The 12,763-nt window shown below is 39.4% G+C and overlaps 1 protein-coding gene across 1 annotated transcript; it reads right to left on the bottom strand.

The window, feature by feature from the left end:
- Window positions 1-2,847: 2,847 nt before the first annotated feature.
- LOC113343909 lies at window positions 2,848-4,462 on the bottom strand. Its single transcript, XM_026588000.1, has 3 exons — window positions 3,296-4,462; window positions 2,992-3,196; window positions 2,848-2,876 (listed from the first exon to the last, which is right to left on the bottom strand). Exons 1-3 carry the CDS (start codon window positions 4,460-4,462, stop codon window positions 2,848-2,850), a joined length of 1,401 nt encoding a protein of 466 aa, XP_026443785.1.
- Between the last annotated feature and the right edge of the window lie 8,301 nt (window positions 4,463-12,763).

Below are 12,763 nucleotides of genomic sequence, written 5' to 3'. Positions count from 1 at the left end.
AAGTTGCAGATGAAGGCTTAACCTCGGTATAATACTTGAAAATATACCGGTGTTCATCCTTTGCAGGGTGCAATTTAGGTTCCGCAGAGGCAAGAGCAGGTATCATATCACCCTCATGGAGAAACAGTTCAAACCCCCTGATGGAAGATAATATTTTGGTTGGGATTTTTTCCCATAATCTTTCTTATTCCATAAACTAGTATATATATGTTTTCCCTAGTTTCCCAAAATACGGTGACCCAATATATGGTCAAAATACGGTCTATTACACCCTCTTAGTCGAAACGGGAGAGGAGCAAACGTTTAGACTAGAACGAAAACGAATAAACAAAACTCGTGGAAGACCCTTGGTGAAGATATCTGCATATTGGATGTCGGATGGAATGTGCAAAACGTGAATATCACCAATACGTACACGTTCTCGGACAAAATGAATATCAATCTCCACATGTTTGGTGCGTTGGTGCTGAACAGGATCCCCAGACATGTACACCGCACTGACGTTATCACAGTAAACGATAGTTGCACGCCGTAGAGGAATGTGGAGCTCGAGAAGTAAATTGCGTAGCCAAGTGGTCTCAGCAATAGCATTAGCGACCCCCCTGTATTTCGCCTCTGCACTATAACGGGACACAGTAGCCTGTCGTTTAGAGGACCAAGAGATCAGGTTATTTCCAAGAAAAATGCAGTATCCGGATGTTGACCGTCGAGAATCCGGGCAACCCGCCCAGTCAGCGTCAGAATATGCAGTCAGACCAGTAACAGGTGAAACCGAGAGAAATAGGCCGTGATCAATAGTGCCCTGAAGATACCTGAGAATGCATTTTAGGGCCTGCATATGAGGCTCTCTAGGATCATGCATAAATAAACAAACCTGCTGAACTGCATAGGAGATATCCGGACGAGTGAAAGTCAGGTATTAAAGAGCACCAGCCAGACTTCTATATAACGTTGGATCCTTTATTACGGGGCCGGATGCAGCGCTCATCTTGGACTGTGTGTCGACTGGAGTAGCTACTGGATTACAGTTTTTCATAGAGGCACGAGCAATAATATCCTGTGCATAAGAAGACTGAGACAAAAATAATCCCGAAGCAGAGCGTGTCGCAGTAATACCCAGAAATTGGTGTAACGGACTGAGGTCAGTCATAGCAAATTCTCGTTTCATCAAAGTAATGAAACGATCCAGAAGAGCATCCGTAGAAGCAGTGAGCACAATATCATCCACGTACAGTAATAAGTACGCAGTCTCCGAACCAGAGTGATAAACAAACAGAGATGGATCACAAACACTGCCACGAAAACCACAACCAATAATAAAACGGACAAAACGCTGAAACCATGCTCGAGGAGCCTGCTTGAGGCCATAAAGAGACCGTCGAAAGCGACATACATAATCAGGATGAGCAGAATCAACAAAACCTGGTGGTTGATACATATAGACGGTTTCGGCCAAGTCGCCGTGAAGAAACGCATTCTTGACGTCCAACTGATGAATATGCCAAGACCGTGAAATGGCTATACTGAGTACAATACGTATAGTCGCAGGTTTGACAACCGGACTAAACGTCTCAAAACAATCAACTCCAACCTGTTGAGATTTTCCATTTCCCACTAGTCGTGCCTTGTAACGCTGTAGAGTGCCATCCGAATTAAATTTGTGACGAAATAACCACATCGATCGAATAATATGTGCGTTACGAGGAAGAGGAACGAGATCTCAGGTATGTGTGTCAATCATAGCAGTGTGTTCATCTTTCATGGCAGGATTCCAGTTTGGATCGCTAAGGGCATGGATGTGAGAGCGGGGAAGGGGAGAAATGGAAGAGGTATGCTGGACATTGAGGTTGAGCCGTTGGATGGGACGGAAAGTACCACGAGAAGCACGAGTGGCTGGTCGTGTTGACGGTGGATCAGCTGAAGGAGTGGCAGCAGCTGACGCTGGCGAAGACTGGATGGACACAGGAGACGAGGGAACTGGAGACAAGGTTGGGGAAGACGGAGTGGGCGCTAAAGGACCCGAAGAGGAAATGACACGCCGATGAGGAGGTGTGTACATCGTAGGATGGGAAATGGAGGTGTTGGCTGGTAGACCAACATTAGAGGGATAGGCGGAAAGTTGCGTCAGTGATCGCAAAAAAAGATGGATGGGAGACGGTAGGTGATCGGAAGAGGGGGACAGTGCTGGAGATGATGATTCGAAAAAGGGGAAGACATTTTCATCAAAAGTGACATGTCTGGAGATAATAAATTTCTTTGTGGCAATATCAAGACAACGATAACCACGATGATTAGGTGGAAAACCAAGGAATATACATCTAGTTGAGCGAGGAGCAAGCTTGTGCGGTGTTGTGGAAGAGAGATTGGGATAGCAAAGACAGCCAAAGGTGCGAAGATGATGATATGTAGGTTGACGTTTGTAGAGAATTGATGCGGGTGAACGGAATTGGAGAATTTTAGTTGGGAGAATGTTGTGAAGATAAACGGCCATAAGTAGTGAATGAGCCCAATATTTTGGGGGAACGGAAGCATGATATATTAGAGTACGAGTAATGTCATTGATACGGCGAATCATGCGTTCGGCCTTACCATTCTGAGAAGAGGTGTGAGGACAAGAGAAACGGAAAACCAAGCCATTTTGATTGGAAAAGTTGTGAAAAGATGAATTGTCAAATTCGCGACCCATGTCGCATTGGAAAGATTTAATGGGACCTTCAAATTGTGTTTGAACAAAGGATCGAAATTCCAGAAATTTGGTGTAAACTTGGGATTTTAGTTTTAAAGAAAACACCCATAAATAATTTGTGAAATCATCCAATAAAAAAAGATAATAGCGAAATCCCGTATCTATGTTAAACGGTGACGTCCATAAATCACTATGAATAATATCAAAAGGAGCAACACTATTAAACTGAGAGTCATAAAAGGGGAGACGAACATGTTTGCTAACTTGACAAGAATGACATAGATCAGGAGAATGATCTTTATTACATTGAATGAAAAACTGAGAGCGTAAGGTATCTAAAACAGCCTTGCCAAGATGACCAAAGAGACGATGCCAAATGTCAGGTGAACATACGGCAAGAGAAAGGTTGTGCTTAGATGACGAAGATGAAGCAGACACGACAGAAGTGGTTATAGGATAGAGCTCCCCAGAACTAGCACATCGTAGGATAGTCTTCCTCGAACTCAAGTCCTTCACAGAAAAACCATAAGGGTCAAACTCAACAGACACATGATTATCATTGGTAAACTTACGAACAAAGACTAAGTTTTTGATAATGGAGGGAACAACAAGAGTATCGTTGAGGACAAGAAGATGGGATGGAAGATTTAGAAGCTTAGAGCCGCTAGCAGAGACTGGAATGCTATTGCCGTTTCCTACCACGATAGAACGAATACTGCTAGAGTGAGAGACATTTTGTAAAGTACCTGGATCGGACGTTATATGTGATGTTGCACCCGTGTCCATGTAGAAAGCATCATCCGGCGTGTGGAGGCTCATGGAACTATAGGCCTCGGCAATGTCCGTCGGCTGTAGGTATTCAGTGGTGGGAGTGAGGAAAGCTTGCGGTGAACGGGCTGGCAAGGTGCTGCGACCGCGACCACGGCCACGGCCACGGTGTTGGCGACCACGGCCACGTCCAGAAGCTGTGTGTTGAGAAGCCCAGTAAGGGGCAGCATAATGTGGGCTTGGTGCAGTGGGGTACGGGCTCGGTGGAGAGGCCCAGTGAGGACTCCAGTTGCTGCGAGCTGATGGGTACGGTTGAGGAGATGGGTATGAGTGTCTTGGGCCTGCTGGGGTTGGCAAGAGAGGTGCCTCTCGGACCATAGTGAAGCTGGGCTGGTCATCAGTTGGGACAGCATAGTGTGGGCTTGGGGCAGTTGGGTATCGCTCAGGCGTCACCAGTTTTTGTTCACGACGACGAGGGTCAGCAGCAACAGGTGAATGGAGATCGAGTTTTGCAGCAGCAAGGGCAGTATGAGAGCCGGAATTCGATTGTTGTTCACGTCGAATTTCTTCGGTGCGTAATTGAGACCGAGTGGCGTCAGACGATGGCATGGATTGTTGAATAAACGAAGCATCGGTATTATACTCCTCCGGAAGTCCATTGACAAGTTGGATTACCAATCGTTTATCATTCATGGAAAAATCAAGGTCACTTAATCGGCTTGCAAGTGCCTTTAGCTTATCACAGTAATCATCAACATCAATGCAATCAATAAATTTGAGATTTACAAACTTACTCTCAAGCGTTGCGGCACGACTACCTTTGTTGTCTTGGAAAAGATGTTGAAGATGATCCCAAATTTTTTTCGCTGTGTTTCCGGATTTGAGAACAGTAAGCATCAAAACTTTGGCCATGGTGGAAAACATCCATTGGCGGCAGAGAGCATCCAGTTGAAGAACGGTAGAGGCGTCTAAATCCGACGGCGGGGCTGATGCATCTATAAGAAACATTAGGTTGTGTGCTTGAAGATGGAGTTGAAACAAGAAAACCCATGACGAATATTCATCTTTATTGATGTCTAACAATATAGAATATTTGGTTTTTGATGTTGGTGACGGTAAAGGCCGGATGTAGGGTTTTTTTATCACCCGCCATTGAAGTTGTTCGAGAAGAAGAAAAAGAAGAAGATGGATCAAGTTTTGGCTATTGATACCATGATGGAAGATAATATTTTGGTTGGTATTTTTTCCCATAATCTTTCTTATTCCATAAACTAGGATATATATGTTTTCCCTAGTTTCCCAAAATACGGTGACCCAATATATGGTCAAAATACGGTCTATTACCCCCCATATAAGTTTCTTAAATAACACCCCAGTATGATTCTTCACCCTGCAATGGCAATACATTAGTTTCAACTGAAAGAATCAATACAAATTGCACGGCATCGTTCTAATGAACATGCAATGCCAAGTACCAAACTAACAGCATCAGTTTCTATACATATAACTTTCTCTCATTTTTACTGAAAGGACCAAAAATAAACCAAAGCAAAGAACAAATCTATAATCCTTTGCCATGATATACTTATCAACATATTCATTCCCAAATCACTCACTCACAGTTGAAAATTATACACACAATTATTTCCCAAGCAATGAAATTTGTTAAATCCTATGATCTTTTGACAACTATTGATATTATCCCCTAGGCCTGTTTGTTTCATGGAAAACCTACTACTAATGAGTCATGTTATATGCAAAGAGATGGTAACTATGCAATTAGCAATTTCTTACTGGTTGATTAATGTTGACAAACACTTATCCAAAGAGATTTATGCTTACCAAAGTGCATATTATTTGGAGGCTAAAGAAATTAGCGATCTATGAAAACTCTAGTATCTCCAGTCCCACACTTGTAATTGTCTATTCACCAAATTGATCTTTCAAATTAATTAGAGACCATCAAGGTAAAATTCTAGGGTTTCTGTGAATCTGTATGTTTACTTTCTTCTTGTATCATTCTCAATCGTCTTTCTGATTCAACTACGACATATAAATATGAATCTATTATAACAACCTATATCACACAGAGAGAAGAAGCGCAAAAACGAACACAGAGAAGTAAGAAACCTTGGGCATCTGCGTTAGAGAAGAAAATCCAAGGAATTGGAAGACATAAGCGTTTCATTACAGGAAAAATTTACATCTACAACTGGAAAAATACAACCTTTTTTTAAATGTCGTAGTAGATCCCATGTTTTATAACCTTTCTCAACTGAAGTGTCGTATAATGGCATCACTACCCACCCCTAGAACCAAAGGGTTGCGACAAGAAAACAAACGACAACCCATTAATTAAGAAAAAGAGTTGGCATCAACCATCCTTACACTTCACAAGTTTGGGGTTTTTATGTTATTTTTGTATGGAAATGTACAACAACTTTTATAAGTGTCGTTGAAGACAACCAAAATATGAAAATAAAAAATAGTGTTGAGGGGATTCGAACGTGAACCAACTATGCGTTAGTCTAACCTATCAACCATCCTTACACTTCACAAGTTTGGGTATTTTGTGCCTTTTTTTAAATGAAATTGTATAACAATCTTTATAAGAGTTGTTGAAGTAAAAATATAGGATGTTGGAAAAAATGAGCTTGCGGGGATTTGATCCTAAACCTACTGCGTGCAAGTCCACGCCAGCAACCATTCCTACATCATCATAACTCCGTCATGTTTGTGGTTCGATTTTATACAAACTTTATGACACTCTTTGGAAACCTTTGTAAGAGTTGCAAAAACAAAATATGATGTACAAAAATAAGGCTCAGTCACCTGAGCCGCAAACAGCGCAAAGCCTTCCCTGTAAACAGTCACATACATTCTACAAGCCTTCTCTGTAAGAAATCACATACATTCTACAATGATAATGCATCTCATTCAATATCTATTAGTTCCCTGGCACTTCATTTCACAGTTCAAGTACCCAATTTCTTCCAACCCATAGCACCAAATGGTAACTAAAAAGGGAAAAATTTTCAGAAACAATGACAATCAAACCGAATATCTTGAACCCATACATGAAAAAGGGAAAAATTTTCAGAAACAATGACAATCCATAGCACCAAATGGTAACTAAAAACAAAAAAGAAGATAGATTATTCTAATCCTCTGACTGTAAATGACTATACCATCACAAATTCCCTTCTTCTCTCCTCCTTTTTCCGAGCTTGAGACCGGCAATGAAATGATACATCATTTTCACTGGTGGAGTTAAAAAAGGGTGTTCACTAGAAACTAAGATCAAACATCACAATCACAATCACAATAATAAGATCAAACATCACAATCACAAGAAAAATACTAGTTTCAGCAAAGGAATGCATAAGAACTGTGACAACAAGATCCACAATGACGGCAACGAGAACGACGAAAACAGTAAAAAAAGATTACAATAAACACAATACAGTACATACTTACCTAACTTGTGAACTTCTTTTTCTTCTTCCTCTTGTTCTTTTTCTTTGTCGGAACCACTACGATAGGTTCAACATCTTCTCTTGCGTAACTCTTACTCTCGCCATCCATTTGTAAGGCAAGAGTTGAAGTATCCACAGGTTGGAAACTGGTGTCATCGTTTTCATTGAATTCCTCTAATTAATGGAAACCCCTAGGTGCTTCTTTTATCATCACATACCAGTTAGATGTATCTGACTCTCGATAATAGAAAACTTGTCGCGCTTGTGATGATAAAATGAACGGGTCGTTACAAAATTGGTTCTTATAATGCTTTAAGTTGACTAATGTGAAGACTTTCTCTACCTTCACACCAAAGTAAGTGTGAGCCCCAGTCACATTTGAATATGGGAACTTGAAGAGTAATGTAGTCCAATACTAGAATTTCTTCTAAAACACCATAGAAACCATTGGTTTCTGATCGTCCTGCAACTAAAGTTTTTGATTCAATTGTGACACCACTGTTTTGTGTGACTCTTTGAACATCCTTCGTAAGAAACCTAGACCGATTGATTAGCAAGACTTTATATGACACACAGTTTTCTAAAGGCCCTTTTGACAACCACTCTACCGTGTTTGATACTGACATGCCTTGTTCCATTTGCATATAAACCTATAAATGCATACGATCAGAACATAAAAATATAACTAAAATGGTTATCTGAGCATGAGAAGACATATTTATAGCGATTATGTGCCTAACATGGATGGTTTTAAGTGACAAAATCAAACCGAATATCTTGAACCCATACATGAAAACAGAATCAAACAATCTATATAGTACATCCATGGACGATGGTTCTATTTGTGTTTTCTGAAGTCTCAAAATCCATAAGTGATTAAACTATCTATTAAGGTGCGCAGTCTGACTAAAAGTGGGAAAACATACATTTTTTTAAAACCAATCTGCGAATGCGTCTGACTGTGTGGAAATGAGATGGTCTTAATTGGTAACAGACCTCCCAACGGAAGATTTTAACTCATCCATATGCATTCTAAGATAAAAGTAAAATCAAAACATGACGTATTAACTGACAAACCATTTCTAATGAACAACAACGTGATACTTACGTCAGATATGGGTCAATTTTTGTTGTGTTAAAAAGAACATATATGTGAGCAATCTTTAGCTTTTTACTATCCATACGTAGTTGTTCACCTTTAGAAAGAGGACGTGTTGCCGGTGTGGTACCATCGTTTTTATCAATCCTTGGGTTTTCTCTTATTTCAGCTGGTTGATCCATGAGAATAGAATACCTAACACACTCCATTCCAAGATAACACTCTGCTATACAAGCTTCAGGTAGTGCGTAATTTTTAACATATTCTTTGAATGTCTTCATATACCTATGCGAAAGTAGCATATAAAACAGTTATACCAGTTAGAACACTTAAATATTACTTAGTAACTCTAAGCTACAAGGGAAAGCTACTGACATGTTGCATAACACACCTTTCAAATGGATACATCCAACGATATTGTACAGGTCCATTAAACGCACTTCTCGAGCTAGGTGAACTGTCAAGTGCACCATCACATCAAAAAAGGATGGAGGGAAATACATCTCCAACATACACAAAGTCTCGGCAACTTCTACTAATCTTTCGAGATGAACTACCCTTCGGCATATTTTGTGAAAATAAGAACACAACCTGAAGATCGCCTTACTTGGCCCCTCAGGTAAAAGTCCCCTCAAAGCTACAGGTAATATTTGTTGCATAAGAACATGGTAATCATGAGCCTTAAGGACACCTAAGCAACCATCTTTCGAGAAATGCTTCCTAAGATCCGAACTATACCCATATGGAACCTTCAAATTTCTCATTATATTATAAAGCATAACCTTATTCTTGTTGCTTAAGCTGTATGGTGCTGGTCAAAGAATTGTTTTGTCATATATCTCTTCCGGATGCAATTCTGGTCTTATTCCCATACTTTTCAGATCCTTACGGGAATTTAAACCGTCTTTTGTTTTGAACTTTATATTCAAAATAGTACCAATGACACTCTCACAGACATTTTTTTCTGTATTCATAACACTAAGATTATGCCGCAGTAACAAATCCTAGGAATTCATGAAAAAACCTAACATTAGTAATTCCTTTACACAAGTTAACATGCATGCTTATAATTACCTATAAAGCCAGTTGTTTGATCACTAAGTAAAAGAACTAGAAAAATGTGACACACGTAAACCAAAAAGCACATAGATATAATAATGAGTTCAAGCACACATGACAGAACCTTATAAAACATCATTGGAAGTTCAGGGCTAATGGGTATTCAGGTTATACTGAGTTCAAGCATAGATCATGTGCACGAAACTATTTAACAAGTAAATTTGAAGTTAGAACTGACCTTCCAGTAAGGCAAGTCAAAGAATATCGACCGTTTGTTAAACACCCGAAGCTCAGTTTACTCGTCAGGTGCACCAGAACTATGCGTATCCGAAATAACATCCCTTTTCCGCTTCCCATTGTGCGAATTACCATCCTTTGCACCATTTGCCGCACTACTATGACCCTTCTCCTTTGTCATCTTCTTCTTCTTATTATTATTCTTATTTTCCTCCTTTTCTTTCCTTTTCTTCTCCTCGTTTTTCTCCTCTTTCCCAAAATCATTTATTATACTACTCTGACATTCAAATACCGCAGCACCAGATATCACATGTGGTTTTTCCCTCTTCTCAATTTTCCCATCAAGCAAATCTTTTTTCTGTCGGAAAGGATGACTATGACGAAGGAATCTCCTATGATTCATGTATACAGTTTTACGACTAAACGGCAACCAGTTGCTAAGTGTATTATCACCACAAAGAGGGCAGGATGCCTTCCCTTTATACGTACATCCAGATAGATCAACATATGCAGGGAAATCATTAATTGTCCACATCAATAAAGCCTTCAAGTTAAATTCTGTTTTACTAAACGAATCATATACCTTCACGCCTTTCTCCCACAACTCAATTAGATCATCAATCAATGGCTTCAAGTATACATCGATGTCCTTACCCGATTGCTTTTTTTCTGGAATCAGCATGCTCAGAATAATGTTATCGGTTTGCATACACATTTGAGGGGACCAATTATAAACCACAATCATCACCAACCAACAACTGTGGGTTGCGGAAAGATCTCCAAACGGATTGAATCCATCAGCAGCAAGCCCAAGACGCAGATTACGCAAATATGAAGCAAATGCGGGAAATCTTCTGTCTATGTGCTTCCAAGCCAAAGAATCTGAAGGATGACGTATCTTGCCATCTTTACTCTTGTTCATCGCGTGCCATATCAACTGCTCGGACAGCTCATCCGGTTGATACAATCTCTTCAATCTCGGTACAATGGGGAAGTATCTAAGAACCTTCACCGGTATCTTCTTTTTGGGGTTGTCTATCATGTTCGCATCGTCCTCCATGTTATATTTGTATTGCTTTTACCTAGAATAGTGACATTTAGGACATTCATCTGCATCTTTCAAATCTTTTCTAAACAAGCAACAATCATTCTCACATGCATGTATTTTCTCGTAAGTCAATTGATAAGATTTCAGTTTGCAGTTTTGGTTAAGGATTGATGAGAGCTAGTGCGCTCTCTATCATATGGGTGAGACAATTGCTTCTTAAGCGATAAACTTACCAATATGAAAGAGAGTGCACTAGCTCATTTTGTTTTATTTTTTTCATGTCTGTGAGTATCCATAAGTACAGTTGATGTATAGTTTGCAAAAGGTTATACTGATCACTTTTGAATTCTGTTTTTGTAGCTCATATAGCATCGATGAAAACAAATCTGACAGCAATGGGAAACAAAAAGGTAAAGACTTAGATTATGATTCAGTAGCTCATATTCATGAAAATGATTCAGTCACTTTTGAAGTCATCAATGTACCCTAAGCGTGTCCATTTTTTTATGCAGACTAAGGAAACACTAAAGAATAAGCAGGTCAAGAAGTTTCCAATCAAGGTAAACTCATTTCATCTCAATTTCATTGTATTAACAGAAAAAAATTCTTTACCTTCTCATTTTAACTAATTAAGTTATATATGGTTGTGGCAGATGAAGAAGCAACTGAAGAGTCAGTCCCAACCTGATAATGCAACTCCACCTGAAACTGCTTCACTTACTTCAAAGAGTCCGCCGAACCAACTGAACCTACATCTCAGAGGCGATCATCATCAAGGTTCAAAGAACCCGTAGAACCCACTTATCCTAGAAGTACTACACAAACTCCAAAGCCTCGATAATCTGAAACTACCATACCATCTCCAACTGATACAAATACTTCTCAGAGTCGATCATCTCCAAGGTTCAAAGAGTTTGAACAACCAAGTGCTTCTAAACTACCACCATCTCGAAATAAACTAGTTTCTAAGAACAACAAAGTGTCAACAACTACAAATTCTAAAGAAGTTGCTGGAAGTTCCAAAGCTGGGCGCAATAATGTAAAGCTGAAGTTGGACATAAGCACTGGTCCTTGTCCAAATGTTCAACTCAGGAATCCAGATGATACTTTTTCAGATTTTGAAGAGGAAGAATAAGATGAAATTTTACAGCACAACAAATACATGGCAGAGGAAGAGCCTGCAGATGAAGAAAAAGATAATGGTGATGATACTAAGACTGAAGTGGGAAACGAACTGGAGAATGATGATGATGGTACTACTGATAAGCCAAAAGGTGAAGAAGATAAGGTTATGGAACCTCCAAAGAAAAGAAAGTTTGTTCCACGTGGGCCAACACATATGCATGCATTGAGGTTAGAAAACACAACTACAAAAAGTGTTGTTCCCTTCAACATTAAAGAACATCCGACTGGTGAACCTTCCGTGCAGCTGGCTAGTTATCTAGGGGTGTTAGTCCGGCGAAACATTCTGTTAACAACACGGATTGGAGACTTGTTCCTCAATAGGACAAGGCCAACATATGGAAGATAGTCGAGGTAATTAAACTGATTCTTAACTCTTTAATTAACTCTTTTCATTAGTCGACAACTCTTTAACTCATACCAGATCTAATTAAAATGATTTACGTTTATTTGAAACAATGGTTCATTGTGCCTGAACATTACCAAGACTACTATTTTGGCAAAATGGGAACGTATCTCAAAGAATTTTGATCCAGGAAAGACACTTTGGTACTCGAGGCGTATGATAACCTACAAGGGGAAGAAAGAGAGAAAAAGATTGCACAACTAATGCCCACGAGCATGACTGTCAGTGAGTGGGAAAAGTTTGTGAAACGTGTAAACTCGACTGAATTCAGGGTAAGTACTGTTTCTAATATAATGAATGACTATTTGAAGCTTGAAAAAATTGGAATGTGTCTAATGATTTCTTTATTTCCCTTCGCAGGTTAATAAAATCAAAATGCAATAAGTTCATTCGAAGCATACCACCCCTCACACGCTTAGTCGACAAGGTTATGCACGAATGGAGGTGCAGATGGTATGTTTCATTATAATTTTAGTTTTATTACTTATGAACAATGCCCAAGTTAATAATGAAGATGTTGAGCGGTGCTTAGCTTTGTGGATTAACTGTCAAGTTTGTCATGCATAAAATTTGAAATTATGTAACTTTTGTATGCATATTTTTTGGAAGTTGTTAACTAACTGGAATTCACTTTTTCTTTGCAGCAAAAAGTTTTGAAAACAACTGAATCGATCAATAAAGCTGATTTATGGGTAAATGTCCACAAACACACTGACGGAAGGGACCCAAATCCTACTGTTCTAGATGCTTTTGTGAGAAATCTTCTCTTCCTTCTCTTAATTTATGTGTGCTTCAATAGTGA

The sequence above is a fragment of the Papaver somniferum genome, unplaced genomic scaffold, assembly GCF_003573695.1.
Source record: "Papaver somniferum cultivar HN1 unplaced genomic scaffold, ASM357369v1 unplaced-scaffold_7, whole genome shotgun sequence".
Classification (NCBI taxonomy): domain Eukaryota; kingdom Viridiplantae; phylum Streptophyta; class Magnoliopsida; order Ranunculales; family Papaveraceae; genus Papaver; species Papaver somniferum.
Note: the sequence above shows the minus strand (reverse complement) of the source record. Positions and strands in the feature narration are given on the sequence as shown.

Excerpts from the sequence above, each read along its gene's own strand:
- LOC113343909 (XM_026588000.1), bottom strand. The coding sequence starts at position 4,462 with ATGTTTCTTATAGATGCATCAGCCCCGCCGTCGGATTTAGACGCCTCT. Across the intron at positions 3,197-3,295 it reads TTGTCCTCAACGATACTCTT|GACTTGAGTTCGAGGAAGAC; the intron begins GTTGTTCCCTCC and ends TTTTCTGTGAAG. Across the intron at positions 2,877-2,991 it reads CTCTCAGTTTTTCATTCAAT|TGATTTATGGACGTCACCGT; the intron begins GTAATAAAGATC and ends TATTATTCATAG.